The sequence below is a fragment of the Erpetoichthys calabaricus genome, chromosome 2 (assembly GCF_900747795.2).
Source record: "Erpetoichthys calabaricus chromosome 2, fErpCal1.3, whole genome shotgun sequence".
NCBI classification, from domain to species: Eukaryota; Metazoa; Chordata; class Cladistia; order Polypteriformes; family Polypteridae; genus Erpetoichthys; species Erpetoichthys calabaricus.
In genome coordinates, this window is record NC_041395.2 from 296,547,800 (window position 1) to 296,568,186 (window position 20,387).

Genomic DNA, 20,387 nt, shown 5'->3' on the forward strand with positions numbered 1-20,387 from the left:
AGTTGGGAGACCTGGGTTCACTTCCCGGGTCCTCCCTGCATGGAGTTTGCATGTTCTACCCGTGTCTGCATGGGTTTCCTCCGGGTGCTCCGGTTTCCTCCCACAGTCCAAAGACATGCAGGTTAGGTGGATTGGCGATTCTAAAATTGGCCCTAGTGTGTGCTTGGTGTGTGGGTGTGTTTGTGTGTGTCCTGCGGTGGGTTGGCACCCTGCCCGGGATTGGTTCCTGCCTTGTGCCCTGTGTTGGCTCCAGCAGACCCCCGTGACCCTGTGTTCGGATTCAGCAGGTTGGAAAATGGATGGATGGATAACCTACATCTATAATATAAAAGCCTTCAGAGCTGGTATTCTATGAAATGAGCTGCATAAAATTAAAGCCAAATTCTTAAGATTTTCTGAAGGTAGTATAGTTCAGTGGCTAAGGAGCTGAATTCTGAACTAAAAAGTTGCCAGACCAACTCTCTGACTTACTGCATGACCCAGAGCAAGTTAATTCATAGACTTGTGCTATACCAGTGGTAAAAAAAAAAAAAAACTTTTAACATATATATGCACTTGTACAGTGTCTTGGGAAGGTGTTCACTATAGAAATTGTTCACTGCATGTTTCAGATCTTGATAATAAATCAACATTATTCTGTGTTTTCTTACTTTATGTGAGTTCTGAAAATGCATTTATGATAATTAATTTGTGTTGTATATAACAAAAGCAAACTAATGGTTTAAAAAAAATCTAGAAGGGCAAAGAAAGAAAATAATCATAATCAAAAGAGGAACTGACAACGAGTACCAGCAGCACCAAAAACAAATATTTTAAATAAGCAGAAAATGTTCAATCCTGAGCATGGCAGAGCCCATAGTTTTTAGAAGAGTGGGCTTGCATCCGCATTTGTTGAAGGCATCAACAGCAGTTAAAGACAATAGTGAGGTTTTTTTTTTTCCTGCCTCATGGAACTTTCCGTGGCTCATTTGCAAAGCATATCCATTGTAACTGCAGTTAGTACATCTTTTTGTCATTTTAGCCTACTGGAATCATTCATATTATCTGCTGAAATGGCAAGAAAAAAAAAAAAACGCGCGCACACACACTCAAAAATATGATCTGCTAAGACACGAAGACTGCTTATTGCTGCCACAGTACATCTCCGCCAGACCATCCCCTCTCTGACTAATGCTCCACGACACTCGTACATCACCCTCAAATTGGCCAAATGAATTAACCACAGCTCTGTTTAACGTTACGAGATTTAAATGGATTTTCTCTCTCCAGGTCTGCCCAATAATTGCATTTATCCATCTTGTTGAAGTACAGTTTACACTTGCTAACATCATGCCAATTCAAGCTGCATTTTCTGCTCCAGTGGCAGGAGCGAAGCAGATTTGTCATCGGATCATAACAGGTAATTCAAACAACAATTAGTTCGATGACGGCCCGTATGTCAACGTCTGCTCTCAGTCAGCACGGATCAGACCCCATGCTCCCAGCTCGCGAAGATGAATTGTCCTTACAATTCTTCAATTTCAATCATCAACAATACAGACTGAAACAGCTGACAGTCCAAAGCCAGAAGCCCTATTTCACACAAATCCTCCATTCACCTTCACACACCGTCAGTAAAACTGGCTGCTTTAAGAATTGAGAACAGAAGGATAAAACCTTTAAACCTTTTGCTTCAGCTAATGAAATTTAATTTGTTAAGGGCAAGGGCAGGCAAAAGTTCTTCTGTATCTGCCTAGGGAATTGCACCCCTTCACAATAAGTCTGAATGTTTGAACAACCATGCATTAACTACTCAAAGGCAGCAGAACAATTCCACAATGTAAACACAAGTCACTTCCTCCTTTTCTTATGGGTGCTGGAATCATACACAGATTAAACAGTCCCCCATTCTTCAATACTTATAACAAACATGTTTAAATTCTGCCAGAATGCTCAACCAATTGTAGGATGGCTGGAGAAGTCACAATAGAAGGATTTTATAAGACAGTCAAGCTTTCCCACTTTTGAGCCAGCAAGTGTGTACTGAAACTACAAACCTGAATCCTAAACCAGTACACCACTAAACACAATGCCACATAGAAAACTACATATAGATACTGGATTACGCAATTTTATAGAGGCACAGACAAATCTTTCCAAGGTTATATGGTTCTCTCTGGATACTCCAGTTTCATCTTGTATCCCAAATACATGCATTTTAGGATGATGAGCAACTTTAAGTTAGTCCAATAAAAGTGACTTCTATAACTCAAGTATTGGCTCTTCCTTTGCTCCTTCAAAAGGAGGAGCTTAAAAATATATGAATGGTTAACACAAGTTTAATTTAGGCAATATATTTTATAGCAAAAACAGTCCCGGTGCTGAAAAATGTATACTCTTATATTTGAATCTGACTCAGAGTCAGAGCAAATACATTTGGAAACCAAACCAAACAGATCTCCAAGAAAATATTGCATTAGTGAATGTGTCAGACTTTTAAAGGAGTGTACAAAAGCTAAAAAAATATTAGCCAAAGCAGTAACCACATAAGCAAAAGAAGACATGTTAAAGTCAGGAAAGACACTATGGTATGTTGAACTGGTATAGCCACAAAGGAGGAAATGCAAAAAAAATGGAGGACTAGAAATAAAGTTCACTGTGGTGTCTAGCAAAGGGAACTGTGGATGGTAGGGTGTAAACAGCAGAGGTTAATGTGACTGGGCTTCATATAGCTACTTTTGCATCTCTGCTTTCCACAATCTTTGCTCTCTAAAACACACCAAATATAAAAGGGGGAGCAGGTGTTGCAGGCTCATCAACTCTGGACTTTATCTTTCACGTTTAACAGCTGCAAGCAGAGATTCAACAGGTCTTTCTAATTATTCCTATAAGCTATTAGTAGTTAATTAATTGTCTCCATTCTGTTTTCTTAATTTTTTTCTTTGCTCAAAGCGATCATTAAGCAATAAGATAAAACTTGCTGTAAATAAAGCATTCTGATAGAGACGACTTATTAAGGTTTATTAGCATGTGTTTTTTATATATACACATATACAGGTAGTCCCCAAGTTATGGACATCCAACATACGACTTACAAACGGGGCCGCAGCTGCTGCTTCATCTGTCTGGGGGACGTGACGCAGGCTCCTCAGTAACTGCCGCTCCATCATCTTCGGCGTGGGGATGCTGCAAGCGGTGGCTGAAGGGGGCGATTTCGCTGCTCGCGCAATGTAGTGTCCCTCGAGTAGCTCCGGTTGATGAATGGGGAGGTGGGAGCTGCACCCCATTCATTCTCAGTGGGCGGCTGGGTGCGTGGCAAGCTGTGACCCAGGGTCCATAGTCGCCGGGGCCACAGATACCGCTCGTTGCAGGATGGAGGCTTGATGGTGTAGTTCACTGCACGCCCACCACGCCTGCCACAGCTACTGCTCCGGAACTACCCCGTTCGTTCTCGGTGGACAGCTGGTGATGCTGAAAGTGGTGACCCGGTTGTAGCTGAATGAAGGCCATTGAGGGTGAATGGGGTGGCGGGGGGTAGCATTGTATAGTGTGCCTTGGGTGGCTGCCTGCTGAATGGGGGCGGTGGTGGGCGATTCACTACCCACCTTTGGCCACACACTGTTCGTTCTCAGTGGGCAGACGCTGCAGGCAGCATACTGTATGGAAGTGGAGGTGACTGTGTGGTGGGCGAATGGTGAATCGCCCCTCGCTGTCCGCTTTCATTCTCAATAGCAAGCCTGCTTGTACTGTTACGTACATAGCAGGACGTTGTCTCTTGTTCAGTATGCCAGACGTGCTGACAAGGGGTGCCTTCCTGCTGTGATAGTATGTACAGTGCTTTGCAGAAGAGCTCATCTTAACCTTTTGTCTTCACCCTTCAACCATGTTCTCTGAAACACAAATCTGATGCAAGTGCTGGTGATACAGTAAAGGGAAAAACCATCACCATGGAAAATAAAGTAGAAATAATAAAAAATTCAGGAGAGAGGTGAAACTCATCATTCATTGGCAGAGCACTTGGTTACAGTCGGTCAACAATAGTATTTATTAAAATAATGTACCTGTTGCGACTTACATACAAATTCAACTTTTAAGAACAAACCTACAGTCCCTATCTCGCTCTTCAGGAACTTCACAAACAAAAGGAGACCATTCAGTCTATTAAGCTCATTTGTTTAGCATTTGTCTAAGCTGTCCCAATATTCTATCCAGGTTGTCAAGTTTTCTGCTTTAACTACATGCCTCAGTAGTATGTTCCAGATTCACACAACATTTTGCATAAAGAAGTGCTTCCTGGCTTCATTCCTAAATGCACTTCCCCTTAAATTTCACTGATGTCTTTGAGTATGTGATTCACCATTAAGTTGAAAGAATCTGGCTTGATCTTCTTCATGAACACTTTTGAGAATTTTGATGATCTGGATTGCCCATGACATCTCCTCTGCTCGAGACTAAACAGATTTAATTCTCCAAGTCTGTTGGAGTAGGACATGTCCTTAAAACCTGGGATGCACTTGGTTGCTCTCCTCTGTACAGCTAATCAAGTGTCATGACATGGGTTCACTATAAAATATTTTTCTTTTAACAATATTTAAATGGAGATAAGAGGAAAACCTTATACAGCAGAGAAAACCTACTGCTGTATATATGAATCTTGGGTTTGCTAACTTACTTCCCTTGAACACTTGTTTACGTTAACTGTAATAATATTAAAACTATGGGGTATTTTCCGAGTTTAAACTGATTTTAATCTGAAAGGGAATATTATTTACAGGAATTGAAAAGCAGACACCTGTCATTCATTAAGAAGCCAAAAGAAACAAAATCTAACAGTTATTGGGTTATAGGCTAACCAGGCTTGAGAATACCTAGAACTAAACCACAATGTCTGTCTTGCCAGAGTAAACATGTCAAATTCAAGTTATTGAAATCAGTTTTTCTCGCATTAGTTCCAATTAAAAAAAAAAAAAAACCAGAGCAACACGTACTCCCTTCCCTACCCCAGCTAAATATGTGAATCTGTAATGAATTAAAATGCCATTTTAGTTTAGAATAAAGATCACAGATGGGGAACATGACTGATTTAATGCCAATCAAATATATATTTTAGTAGGGCACTTTGGTTCAGCTATTACATCTAGCATGCCTTAGAAAAAGGTGTCAAGTAAATAATTACATGCAAATTGACTGGTTCAAAGTATACATTATGACCTAGAGTTTAACACATACCCTTCATATGCTCTAGGAATTCCTAAATTAACACTCCATACTCAGAATGAACACAGCCTTACTAAGCTATTTAAAAGTTTGATATACTTGGCATTCTTGCTTTTTTGTTGTTCTGTACAAATCATCTTCACATCTGACCTGCAGTATGCAAGCACATTACAGAATAATGAAAGAACACTAAACACAGATATAGTCACATATGCAATTTTTTTTTTATTATAGTTAAAACAATTTAAATTAATAAAAATGCTATTAACAATCATTTATAGGCAACATAAGCTACATCTGCTAGCATTTACATAAAAAGTATAAACAAAGTAGGAGGGGGAAAAAAGTATACCCCATCATACAATCACATGATAAAGGAACATCCTTTGTTATATAGCTTTTGCCCCCACTCGCAAAAAAAGAAAATGCACACATCAGAAAGAAGGCTGAAACCTGCATTGAGTGGCTGACTTTGTGCAGCATAATGGTCAGAATCCATTAGACAAGAATGTTAATGAAACACAACCTGTAAATAAACTCGGGAGAGGAGGTCCTTGGGCATTAACAAAGGAATGTTTAAATAATACAATGCCCTGCCTAATTTCAATTTTAACATACATTTTCACTGTTGTAGTATTTCCTTTTAACTAAAAATCTACTGGGAAGACAGCTGTTCTTTTAACTTGTCACTGGCCTTATTTTTTAAATTATTTTAGCACTGCCCACAAAATGAAAAGAATTGCACATTGATGCATTAAAGCTATTAAAGTCTGAAAACAGAAATTAGCCATGTTTAGAAAACACAAGGTCAGTAAATAAAACATCAATTATCATTCCCATATTTCAGCAAAAAAAAATGCACCAGGGCAAAGAGGAGGAAAAAATAAATAAATAAAATATGTTGCCATTGCTATACAGCACAAAGACTTTACCAATTCATTTTTGCTCTTTATTTTAAAAGTGTTGTATACATAGTTACGTTTTCCTTATCATGCCATTTTAAATAAAGTATACATTAGGAATCAAGTTGTAGTTGGAGGGCACCCATGCTCATTATAGGCAAGTATAAATATTTTCTGTCTACAAGCTTTCCTTGTGCATTATTTCTTGCAAATGTATTGCATTTGTATGAAATAAAATGAAAGACTGCTTTGCAGAAAAGGAAATTAAGACCTTGAGTCATCTTATGAGGACTGGTAAGAGAACCACCTATGTTAGCAATTTCAAAGATTCTATCTTCATAGGTCTTTATATATTTGTAATGCACTTTCATCTTTCTAACATATTATGGTAAATCCAACAATAATCTAGCAGTTAATTAAGTAATATGCTTTTTAGCGTGCAAAAATAATCACATTTACCTTTTGTGTTATAGATGATGTAGCACACTGGGAAGGAAAATACATTTTAAAATGTTCTCACAATAACTGATTTGGCCTTGGATTTAATTAAGTCATCGCTAAAAACTTAATTAGAGCATTATGTGGAAATAATCTGTTGCTTGTTTCGTGTATAAATACATGACTTTAAATGTCTAAATATTTGTAAGGATAGTTATTATTCTATATGACATTAATTACATCCTTCTTCACTGCTGCATCTCACATTAATACCAAAAATTATGCATCTAACAGTTTACAGCGACAAGCACTTATTTTGCTTAATATGTAAGTACAGGTTTCAAACTATCACAGCACAGAACTTTACAATGCTTGCTCAATGTTCAAACTGTGGTAAATGTTTTTAAACTAAAAGATGCATAGTCACTTAAATATAGGTCAGAAACAATTTTTATTTTAAAATGTAAAAAGTCCAGAGGATAAAAAAAGAATTTCATTAATGAGGCTCTGACCATTTCAGAAAAAAAGGGAACAAATACAGTTATTTTATAAAAAGTTCCAATTATCCTATTTTCATTTCTGTAATAACATTCTCTGATCATAGTTATTAAAGGGTGTTTAAGAGCAGAGTCAACCCATATAAATCATTGGTGCTTACAGAAACCATGGTGTTTTTAATTGCTGCAAAGAAAAAGGGAGGGTGAAGGTGCACATGGGGTATAAACACATCTTTTTAAAAAATCCTTTAAAATATTACAATAAAGGAAAAAGATTTAGAATCATGTGAAGTAAATAAAGTCACAAACATGGTCCATATAGACAACAAAATAAGTGAAAGAAAACTGCCCGGTCTTTCTCTGAGCTACAAACTACTCTCCTTTTGATAGTAAAAGATAAATCTGAACCCTGAAGGCCCTTTTCTTTGGACATCTAACCAGGAACTGAGACCACTCTCATTACCGTGACATTAACAGCAATTATGCACCCCATTCAAACACCTTTTGTATCCTAGACGGGTCTCTTAGCAAGCTTGAAATGTTTGGCCTGAGAACCATTTTCTCTTGAAAGCAGTTCCTAGCTCAAGACTCTGCATGCAACATTAACAAGTTTCTCTTCTGCCTCTCTCTCTTTTTAATAAATCCCAAAAGTTTCAATCACATCTGTACAACTGGTCTCTTTAAACAAGAAAGAGTATGTCAAGGGTTTTCAAAACTGAGACCACAGAATTCTTGCAGTTTATTAACATACCAAATGTTTAGTTATCAGTCACTGTGTGAATGCAAGATTTTTTTTTTTTCTTCAAGAATTTTTCAAGAATTGTTTCTGGTCAAAATGTGAAAAAGTCTCAAAATATTTAATTTTAGCAGAAAGAAGCATATGAAAAAATTCAAAAGGTCAAAAAAATACAGTTTCAAACCACAATATCCACACCCATACTAAGACAAACATTCAGACAATATATGTATAAATTATTACTTGGCTGTAAATGTGGATCAAGTAGGTTTAGAAAAATACATTGGACTGATCATGCAGTATTAAATATTATATAAGTATGGTGTATATACATACATTAGGTACATACATATATAGTATACATACTGAATATGTATTTCACATACACACAGTACATCCAAATGTATATATTTCTATGGCTTTTTCCTACAGGTTCCAGCACATTCCAACCCTGTTATTTGAAAATAACCATCCAAATATACATATATATATATATATATATATATATATATATATATATATATATATATACACACACACACATGTAAATATTATATACACACACACACACACACACACACACACACATATATATATATATATATACATATATATATATATACATATATATATATATATATATATATATATATATATATATATATATATATATATATATATATATATATATATATATATACACATATATACATATACATATACTGTATACATATATACACACACATATGAGAGACACATAATATGCATATACTAAAGCATTTCTATCTATCACTCTGTTGGCTTCTAATGATTATTTCAATGTTAGAAGGAAAATAAAAATCATACATATATAGAACTTAGCTTAGGAAGTGCTCAGGACAATGTGCAAAAGGAATATATTTAAATTATCCTAAATTATGCAACCTATACTTCACAACACTATCCGTTTGTCTCCTACCACTGTTAGCCACATACCATGTGCGATTTACTGTTGTGATTAAATTTTACCTTTTGAATGATAGTTTAAAAAGCACAAATTATCTACATATTGTGCACTCAGAGATTGATCATCCTTACTAAAAAGATTTCTACCCGATTTCTCTGCCTGAAACTTATTCCTTCTGCTATTCAATCATGAACACAAACTGGAAAGTACTCACAATTTTTAAATAATTATGGTTACTGTTTTCAAAGGTATGCACCGGATTTAAACAAATACAGAAATCACATTTGATCTTCTGTCACGCTTCAAAAACAAATATAACTATACTGCAACTATAATCTATACTGCAAGATCCAAAAAAAATGAACTGTATTTATGCATAAAAATATTAATAATTTACAGTTTGTAAAGAAGCAAAATAGTTTACAAAGTATAAATTTAAGCATTAAATGATATGGACAACAATTCAGAAGTTGAATTAGAGACAAAGTTACATTCTGTTTTATGTACATCTTTTTCTTTTTTCATTCTGTCTTCAACTTTAGGACACTGGCTTCAGTTTTCTTACTGAAAATGGCTGCAGCCTTTGTGTGTAGATCACCACCTCCACAAAAAAAAAAAAAAAAAAAACCCTCAAGTCCCTTTCCAGCGGGAAGAATACCTAGTCCACTTTGCACAACTGCCCTGTTTTTATAAGTTCTCATGTCTCAGTTCCTGCACAAACATAGTGACCAATTACCATTCCACGTTTATGGCAACTTGAAGCTCCGGGGAAGTAGATTTAACAGATAATAAAAAAGCTGCATACCAGATGTAAACAGAGGTTTCTGTTAAGGGTCAAGGAACAATTCTGCTTTGGATTTTTCAATATTGAAGGGAAGCTAAAAAGATTTTACGGAAATAAAAAATACAGATAAAGCCTGGAATCTGGAAAACACAGCAATAAAGACTCAGCATAGAAAAAATCAAATATATATATTGCTTACTTTATGGACAGCCGCAGCATGCCTGACAACTTGCTCTACTCTTAAAAGAGGTAATGTTATGTAATAAAACCTATTAAAATCACCTGTACAATTCTAAATGATAAAAAGGCATTGCAAAGATCTCAACTCCAACATTAACAGAAAAAAAATGAATGCTGACACCCAAGCACATACCTGACAGACAGCAAAACTATACATTCTTGTTTAGCAAGGTATATAAAAAGTACCTTGGCACAGTAATGTGTAGGAATTTGGGCACCCCACCAAACATCTTCTAGCAAGCTGTCAGTCTTTTCTGAAAAAACTACCTGCTGACAAAAACAAGACACTGCCCCCTTTAACAAGGAGCACACACAAATACACCCTTCACCTTATTCCCTCACATTCTCTTTCAACAACAGGGAACTGGAAAATGGCAGGCCAGATTTAATCAAAAACAGCTCACTGAGCTACATTTCAAAATCTTATCCTCTACACTAACACTCAGTGAGTCAATGGCATCAAATTAAAAATAACATGCTTACTTATACAACCAAACCAAGTCTATATAAGAATATAAAACTGTTCACTGTGCATCCATATGCATAAGTATGCAATTAAAAACAAAATAATGTCAGTGCAATATTTCTTTTTTACTCAGCTGGCTCCAATTGAAATTTTACCTTTAGTTTCACACACCCTATCTGAACTGGTATCATGTCAGAGGAGATGGCATCACTATTAACTGAAATTCATCTATCCATCATCTATTCTTGTTCAATTGCTTGAGCCAGACCCTATCCTAGCAGCAGCAGCAAACAAAAATTAGGTTGTTAAATCCATCAATTTATGTAAAACACTTCCTGCAACTACACTGTTACTACATAGAGAAGTCAATCAACCCAACTCTAATTTCTGTGATTTTTAAAGGAAAGCCTAAGTATCTAGAGAAAACCACAAATAGTGAGGGAAAAGTATAAACTTTGCACATGCAGTAGTTGGGCAAGGAGTCATACCTGGGCTTGTCATACATCAGCTCTAAACACTGTGCCATCATGCATCCCACCAAAAAAAAAAAAAAAAAATCCAGAAGACATTATTCTATTAATGACCATGTTAGTCTGCCATTTTGCAGATAATAAAAAGATTACAACAGACCACCTTGTGATGGTAAATGCTATTAATGTTGCCAAATAAAGATTGTGAATGCTAAACAGAAATTCAGAATAAGTTGTAAATCAAAATTATTTCTTTAAAGCTCTACATGCAGTTTCCAACTAGTGTCTCATAAAACGTATTTAATCTACACATCAGCTTTCTGCAGGAATGCTCAGACTATTATGGCAAGAGTAAACTCTAATAAAACACCACAGCACGGCAGGACACTCATGCTCAGGACCATACTGGTCTAATTTGAGATGGCAATTAAATCAGGATTTACATCTATGATATGTGATAGGATTTCTCTGGCTGGTCTGTCCTACCATATACTAACTATGCAAGGTGAGAACAAACCAAGAGATATAGTAAGACAGAAGTTAAAGCCATATCCCAACAGCTGAAAAGCAAAAAGTGTTATGCATTAAGCCACTTTTTAAATGAATACAAACAACCATTGCTCGATTCTTTAAAGATGGTGAAATTGTACAAAATTGTCTGGTTCACATGAACTGTCACAGATGACTAATGTTTTAGGCATCGCTGAAACACATCAACAACTTAGTGACAAACATTTAACATTTTTTGAATGTGTTGTTTTGCATTACACTCCTAATCTAAGATAAGGCACTACAGCTTAACGGCCACCAATGCTACATTTTACATTTAGTCCACACAACTAAAAGTAGCATCATATTTAAAATTCCTCATTAACACATGAACTGATATTCTCTTATTACAACTATGGTCTGGGAACACCCTGCATTTAAATTATTTACTAAAGGTTCACCAAAATACAAATGTATGCTTACTACTGAATACAGCATAAGATAGTTTAATTAAAAAAGGAAGTCAGCAGCCCTACCCTACATGTAAGCTGATACTTGGAGTATTATCTGCACTCACAAAACAATTTAATGATTTCAATTTTTTTTTTTTTATTTACTTGACAAGAATTCCCACTGCAACCTATTCTATATTAACTTTTCTAAGGCTGCAGTCAGTCAGAGTCAACTTACTTTAAATGACTTAAAAACATTCCAAGTGAAGTGGTCACTTATCATATATATGGAAAAATAAATTCACAAACAATGGCTAGAGAAAATGGCCATGGAGAAATTTCAAGCCCAAACCCAGCTCTGCTATAGTGTTGTGTGGTAAAGTTCATATGTGCCACACCATCTTATTTATGCTAAAAGGCAAGAGGAGTACACAGAATAATTTCCCATTATAAAGTAGAGCTTCATCTTAGATTCAAGAAGACAAGAGTAATATACATAAAAAATAAACATCTCCCACATCATCAGTGCAACACGGTTGAGCCCAACAAGCAAAGATTCAGTAATCTGGCCAGTAAATATTTACAGCGTGAATCTTTTCCATTCATTCACCATCACTTACAAAACCTTACTGTACTCTACATCTGTAATTCATTGACTTTACAATTTACCACATGTTGAGATGGGAGAGGTCTCGGCTCCATTTGAATCACGGCACAAATATGCAAGTGATTTATTGTTTTAAAAACTGAAGGCCGATTTAGTTCAACTTCACTTTTCCTGAACATTACTTCTATTGGCAGACCATGAACAATTACAGTTTGGACTAATTAAGCTCTGAAAATCTGCTGTGCCCCACTAATACCTACCAGGCCTCAAATGTATTTTAATGGTGCCAAACTTTAGCTAAGACAGTTTAACTCTTTCAGACCTAAAACAAATTGCCATAACAAAAGCCACTGCTCAAGTTCAACATTACAGCAGATATACAGCTTGATAGTAAGGCTGCCCTAAGAATGTGGGATTCTTTAGATGCCAAATTCCCAACAAAATGTCTTAGAAAAAAATTTGCTTATTCTGCGAGCTTTTAAACCAAGACTTTGTGAAACACATAAACAAACAAGCAAGCAAATAAAACAGACATTGCACATGTTAGACACAGGGGATAACAAGGCCAACATATTCAAATCATATGGAAAGAAAAGAAAAAGTAATTTGCAACACAAAAGGATACTAACATTTTAAATAAGCTTCCCACGTATTTTGTAACAACCAACACAAAACGACATGGCACACCACCATTAAACCCCTGTGGATAGCAATTAGAAACCATTAACATGTAAAGCTAATTTGATAAGGAACAGGCCTCCCCCACAGCCCCTCCTAAATCCCTCTTACACTATCTTATTCACCTCTTAGGCATTACAATTTAAAGCTGTACCCAAATGCACATAATCCAAATGATAATTCCCATTCCATTGTTAGGCTAAACTGAGTAAATTAAACAAGCTATCTACAAACAAGCAACATTACAGTTTGGAGATCTGGGACTGCTCTCAGTTCAAATCTGGCATAAATGTAATAAGCCACTCAGCTAAATGGAATTTACTTTACCTTGGAAAAATAAATTATCTTCATAAAGACGGACAACACTTACTTCATTAATCATACAACCATTTGCAAATATGTCAGGAAACAGTAACCAATAAACTATATGACAACAGAAGGCCAAACTGTAAAAATGGGGCATGGAAACAGTAGTTTAAAACTGAAAAATTCCTGTTTAATAATGAAACAGACACCAATTCAAACGATTCAGGATTATTTTTACAACAGTAATTATAAAATAAAAAATAAAACATTATATACATGCATAAGGGTGCTCTGCTTCTTGAGCATTGGGCTGTAGAGTTTAAGAAACTGGATACTTGTGTTTCACTTGGTACTGTGCATAATTTGTTACTGCTTACAATTACACAGCACAATCTAACCCCACTGGCAGGATCTGCTGCCCCGAATGTTATGAGATCAACATGGCGTCAAATATCTTAACATTTGTAAGACATGCAGGCTGTAAATAAACCCAGTGAATTTATAGCCAGGTTCTGTGTGGCAGTCAACAATTGCAGCTCATTTTTCCTTTAGGAGACCAATGTAGGTGTGACTTTTTCCTACAGCCATAGAGTTAACTGTGTGCAGGGATGTAAATGCCAACATGTATTTAAGTTGTAAAGGATATTTTCTAGGACAGATGGGACAATATAGCATACACCATACATACATTATATAATTAAATCATTGTTGTTAAAGCAGAAGGTTAAGAAAAGGGGCATAAATTAAAATAATTTAAAAAATAAACAATACAAAAAACACATTTGAGTTGAAAGTGTGTGACATGTACACTAGAAGCATTAAAGACAGAACAACTCATGGACAGCAGGAGAGTCTTTCCTGCGTTTCAGTAGTGGAATAGAAACGCTTACTATTACAGAAAATCTGAAGCGGTTAGTGACAAGTACAGATCCATTAAAGCTATCTTTCTAGTCGATGTTAAAACTCACAAGTTCATTTTTTTTTAAACTTTGGTTTACAATTTTCCAGTACACAAACTAGAGAAGACAAAACAATAAACATAGATTCAGGCAAAACTAAAATTTAAAATGTTTCTGAATTATTTTGCTGCCAAATTTCCCCATCAGTGATGAAACTGCAAACATAAACTTGAATGCCCTAAGATGACAACAATAAAACACTTAACTGTATGTGGAACAGGTATATGAACATATCAAGACTTTGACTCAAAAGTCAAAGAGAAAAAAAATAGGATGAACACTATTCAAAAATTTTCACACCACCACTTTAGGGTAGAGCTACAGTAAGTCAAAAGATAATGCCACAGTTAAGACTGAAATAATTCAAGAGAACTGTTAAGAATTTGCACAATATTACCAGTACCTGAAATATTAACTGCTGTGAAGACAGATAAAAATATATATACTATTTCATAAATGCAACCATTTGAGAAAAAAAAAAAAAAAAAAAAAAAAAAGTATGGCGTACAAATGTGTTGCTGCCAGTCAGTGAGCATGACCTTTAATGCAGCACTTTATTATTTTTAATCAAACTCAAAATGTAGAAACATACCAGATAAAAATAAAAATTACTACAAATAGAAATAAAAAAGAAACCAAAACTACCAAACAAAAAAACATTTTTTTTATTGTAAACTAATTGTAGAATTAACCCAAGAAAACAAGAACAGGACAACTACTTTTTTCATTCTAAAATTTAAAATAGTATGCTGTAATCAGAGCCAACATCATCCATCAACCACCAGAGATAATGTGAACACCACCTGTCTTTGTGCGAATTTTATGCATTTCATTCTTCTCCATTAAAATCTAATGACCTGTATAATGATTGATACCACTACACTAAGTTATAAGCAGCTTGGACTCATCACCCACTGTTGTTCTAACTTGTCAAAAAAAAAAAAAAAAACGTAATTTTAACCCTTTTCTTTACTGATCAAACTTTAGATGTCATCAAAAGAGGCTCAAGTCCATATTGAATATAACTTGCAATTACCTTTTTTTTTTTCAAAAATCTGCCAATTCCTTATTTATAACCCTGAACTTCCTGGACACAGTGTACTAATTATGCAACTTCCATTAGTCATGTGACATCTTGAACTTCATACATTTTTGCATAATGGACCCCAATTACAATTTTAGTAAGTCACAGTATCCAACATTCCAGGATAATTAGTAACAATCCAGAAAGAGGCAATGTAGAGTTATTGTTCTCCAGACACCACCCATTGTAAATTCTGGTCAAGAAACCAGTGCCAGTAAATAGGGTTATGTAAACACTGAACTAATGGAAAGCAAATCGGGCACTTTGTATGTCAGTCATACACTTGTAATCTGGCCCTGCTGTAGTGGTTTACATTTCTTATAGCAGTCGCTAAGTGCATCGACATGGGAATGCAGTCTGTTGTTTGGCAGGAGGGGTCTGAGGTTAAGCAAATATTTTAATATATCAAATGTAATATGAAAAAGTTAAATATGCAATGAACACCAGGACCGCCCCTATCTTTACAGTTAACTTTTACCCCAGCAAAAATCTGTATAAATCTCTCATGTAATAAAGAAATGTTAAAACACAGGGGTGGGCAAAAGTAGGTTTATAGTCGTTCGTATGGAAAAAAAAAAAAAAGACATGCAGGTTATGATTATTACAATAGCTTTATTAACTCAAAAGAATGTCACAATAGCACAGTGCACTTAGGTACAATCTCATAAATGCTCAAATTGCCTACCTTGCGTACTCACAACTGTAAACCTACTTTTGCCCACCCCTGTGAAATTAGCAAGCATATGCTATTGCCATCCTTAGTGGGTTTTTTTGTTTTTAAGCAAAGCCAAAAATGAAAAAAGTCTGCTCTAACAAAATGTGTAACAAGTTAAAAGAGGCAATGCATAGGCACCGTCTACATCCATACAGTTTTATTTAATTTGTAAAAAAAATGTAACATGCATTAAAAGCAATAAGAGAGCATTTATTATATAATTGTCATATAGGTACAGGTGCCATCTTTCCTAATGTCAATGGAATATTAAACTAAGGCATGATTTAATCAATGTTGTGTAAAAAGGAAATGTTAGCTATATAATGCATATCCAAGTGCTGCCATCAATCCTTACTTAATATTCTACTGTAGTAAAAGAATTTTTTTTGAATACATCACATGTAATACATATGCAGCTACTGTGTAATCCTTTATTATCTTTGCATTGGGAGAAAACAAATATTTTCTAATAAAGTTACACATATAAAATATGTAGACCTACTGTTGCCATCTTTAGAGTTATTTTCTAGGCTGCTGGTCTATTTCTGCTTTACACTATCACATATGTTAAATTAACAATGAATATGAAGGTACCATCCCCACCCACCATTTAATTTCTGCTGAGGTAAAAGATATGCTTTAACGTATGATATGTAACTAGGAGCACAGACATTTAAACAAACAAAATCACAGGGACTCTCTTTCCTCACATTATACCTCATCACTGAGTGAATGAATATATTTTTAAATGCAATACCTCATGGTACATTCTTATTATCATATGAGCGAATAACTGGTTGCATTTTTGTCCCTAATATCTGGTAATAAACAGACAACAGGCCTTTACCGTACAGTATTTGGTTAAATTTTTATAACTTATAAAAATACACATATTTTCAAAATAAGTATCTTGCCCATCTGTAAACAATCTTGCACAACAAGGCAATGTTAAATTAAAGGTTTTAAGAATCGCAGATATAGCTATATTTACTGTACATGCATTATTCCTGTCTGATTTAAAATATATTATCTTCTTGCTAAAATGAAGAGCACCAACAAAACTGAAAGATAACAAAAGAATAAAATAAAAATAACCCTGGAACAAAACACTAAATCAGTTCCATATCTGTGTGTAAAATTGTCAACTACGGAATATTTATTAAAAGTGCCGGTAATTTTTTTTAAATACATTTCCACATCTTCATCATAAGTGTTCATTCAATTTCTACCTCACTTTACAACAGAATGTAAATGAGTATAACCAAATATATATAAACGCTGCGTTTAGCAAAACTCTGAACTGAATTACATAAAATTAAAATCAGTGATTTTAACACAGCAAAATTAACGCTGCCCATAGCATATTTTAAATGGAAAAGTGCAAAGCAGATTGACAGCAAGTGATATGAAAATTCGTGAAGTTCAATTATTAACGAACTAAACCTCATCACGCCACAGCCCCGCTTTGTGCATTAGTACAAATAAGCCGTTTATTGTTTTCGTCGGTCAGGTAATTGCCAGATAAACAGGACTTATTTGCACTCGTGGACAACTACTCGGTTTAAAATGTAAATGCCTTCATGCCCAAAGATCAGGTTTTCCCGGTAATAAATGGGCAAAGCTGGCCAGAATTCGGTTAAAAAGTAGTCGAGTTCACACGTGTGCCTACCCAAGTTTGATTTGGCGTGAATGAGGCAGAGCGCCTCGTTGTTATTATTAATTTGGGCTATTCTTCCTGCTTGGAGGTCATGTGTAGACGGCCTTTTGGTAATTTCAACCCCCCCACCTCCTCCTCCTCGGATATTCTCAACTCTGCTTCACGTGAATGAACGGATGCTGTCGAGTGAAAAGTGCTTGGAATTTTTTGTGGGCTTCGCGGAGGGTGATGGGCAGACCCCCCAAACGCGCACCTCAATACGGTATAGGAAACCTTTGAAAATGTAAATGCAGAAATCTCAGGGGAATACACACACTGCATAAGAACACTCCAAACTTACCAAAAAAATAGTTTATCGGGTAATCAAAAAAAACGAAACGGGCTGCCTTAATTCGTAGAGGGATTTGGAACGGGATATTTTTAAAAAATGTTTTGTGAAAGCAACTGGCCAGGAACCTCAAGGGGAAAGAACTCCGACACCCGCCAGCGAAAGGGGTACGCCGCAGGAAAAGGCCGAGCCACACGCCGCACCGGCTGCGCTCGTTTTGGGTTCCGATTGAATTAGACAAGCGGCGGCCTGGCTTGGATTATTTCGCCGGCGTTAAGCAACACCTTTTCTGGCCATTACCCACACACACACTTAACCTGGAAAATGAGAAAGTTGTAGAGGTGGGACAAATCGTCTACAAATATTAATCTAAACTTACAATCGCCCTTCACTTTAGGACTTTAATATCCCGTCCCAAAAGTGTTTTAAAAAAAAAAAAAAAAAAAGTTTGTAAACTTTGTTGTTAAAAGATCACACTCCTACAGACAGAATAAACAACTGCCACAGTAAGTATTTTAATCAAATAATTTAAAACAATAAAAAAAAACTTACAGTTCGTGCAGTTGGTGAAAGTGATCCATTAGGAAGGTAAGGGCTCGTAAGATCGGGGATCATTATAAATGGATAACCCGGGTATGGTGGGCTCTTAAACAAACCTCCATCTTGCCTTTTCGCAGCTAACATGGCGGGGGGGAAAAAAAGGAAAACTTTTGTAAGTGTCTGGAAAACTTTTCCCCCCTTCCTTTCATAAGCATCTCTAAACCAGAGTGAAACAGACGCACGTACACATAAATAGGTCAAATAGGTACGCACAAAAACATGACTTTACTGTTTTGTTTAAATCTTGAGCAGAAAGACACAAGGGCACACTAGAAAGAAAGTTGGTGTTTCACTCACCCTCTTCTAAACTTTCTCTTGATTTGTCTCTGAAAGTTTCTGATCTAGGCGGAGGCCGTCTTTCCGCCTTGAAATGCAATGAAACAGAAAAGATTGCATTAAAAATAAAAGCGAGATCAGGGCACATGAAATGGCTCAGAAGCGCGTGTGCCGCAAAACGGAATTAACACACACATACAGACATACATACTCTGAGACAAACAACAAAATCGCAGATTGCGTTTACCGGACGAGAAAAACGCACACGCACAAATAACACACAAGAAAAATACAAAACAAACAGACCGGGGGGTATCGACCCCTTCCAGCCACTTACCTCTGAATCTGAAGAGCTATTCTGATTAGTTTCTGATTCATTTACAAGCGAAGATTTGACATCTGCTAAATCCCTTTCTGCGGAAGAGTTCTCCGAAATTTTTTCCTCTTGCTCCCCTTCGTCTTTGAAGGAGATCATTTCATCATTCGCCCCCAGATCGTCCCCGCCACCGCCGTTCAGCTGCGGCATTTTTCCGAGCAATTTTGGGGGGCAGAAGAAGAAGAAACACAAAGTTTGTTTTTTTTTCTTTTTGAAACCCCTGTTCTGGTCTATGTTCCTGTATCCGTAATACAAGTTAAAAAAAAAAAAAGAACAAGCAAAAAAAAAAAACTTTGGGCTCTGTAATAGCCTTTTTCCAAGGGCTTGTAGGGTTGTGTAAACTAGAAGAAGAAAAAAAGAAGGGACTCTTGGCAGAAAAAGAAGCCGGAGATGGAGCCGAGCCGCTCGGATTGAGTGAGTTGAAGTTGGTCGGAGTGGTTTTCAGTTCAAAGGCGGCGCTGATTGACAGATAGAGAGGGATGGAAATAGAGAGAGTCTGGATTCGGGATTATTGACAGGGAGAAACACACAAGAAACTAATGAGATTCAAACAGGGAGGGACTAGAAGTGACGTTTTCATAAATAGAGCAGGACAGGAAAGTAAAAGGGGGAAAAATAAAACACGGCTGGAGGAAAGAAAGAGGCAAGATAAATAAAATAAAAACACTCCGGACGGTAGTATTCTGTGTGCTCGTGAGCTTCAATTTGTTCGAAACAAGTTTCTTCTAAAACAGTCGCGCACTCAAAATCCTTGCGAAATGAAAGCGAGATCGCGCACATGGGTCCTTCCGAGCGCGGCGCATCGAGACGTGCAAATCAAAAGAGTTCCCAGAGTAAGCGCTTTCGAGGCTTTTAATTTCAAATAAAGAAAGGTCGGCGGCGGGTGACTTTCAGCTCGAAATTTCTACCGTTGATTTCCTGTTCCCAAAGTGAAATTTACGTGTTTAAACTCATTTTGGGAGAAATCGGAGGCCAGAAGAATGAGTTCTCAGCGCACATCTACAAATATATAATTAAATATAGCATTCAGCGCTCTTCAGGCGGTTTGCATATATTTTTAAAGGTTGTTATAACTTTGGATTGTGGGAGGTCACCGAATTTCCCTGTTTGAAAACGATCTTGTGACAACCCGTCCTGGGTTGGTTCCTGCCTTGTGCCAGTTTGTTGGATGCGTTTGTTCCGACT

The 20,387-nt window shown here is 36.2% G+C and overlaps 1 protein-coding gene across 19 annotated transcripts in view; it reads right to left on the reverse strand.

Moving 5' to 3' along the window:
- tcf7l2 (transcription factor 7 like 2) overlaps positions 1 to 20,021 on the reverse strand; it is a 224,132-nt gene extending 204,111 nt beyond the window's left edge. For 2 of the 19 annotated variants that reach the window (XM_028795797.2, XM_028795827.2), the window contains exons 1-3: positions 19,164 to 19,999; positions 18,848 to 18,914; positions 18,503 to 18,627 (exon numbers count right to left, since the gene is read on the reverse strand). In XM_028795797.2, coding sequence (XP_028651630.1) covers positions 18,503 to 18,627; positions 18,848 to 18,914; positions 19,164 to 19,352 — 381 coding nt within the window. In that variant the 5' untranslated portion in view covers positions 19,353 to 19,999. Of the gene's footprint in view, positions 1 to 18,502; positions 18,628 to 18,847; positions 18,915 to 19,163 lie in introns of all 19 variants that reach the window. The other 17 variants (XM_028795802.2, XM_028795803.2, XM_028795808.2 and 14 more) reach the window with 13 other exon arrangements.
- Between the last annotated feature and the right edge of the window lie 366 nt (positions 20,022 to 20,387).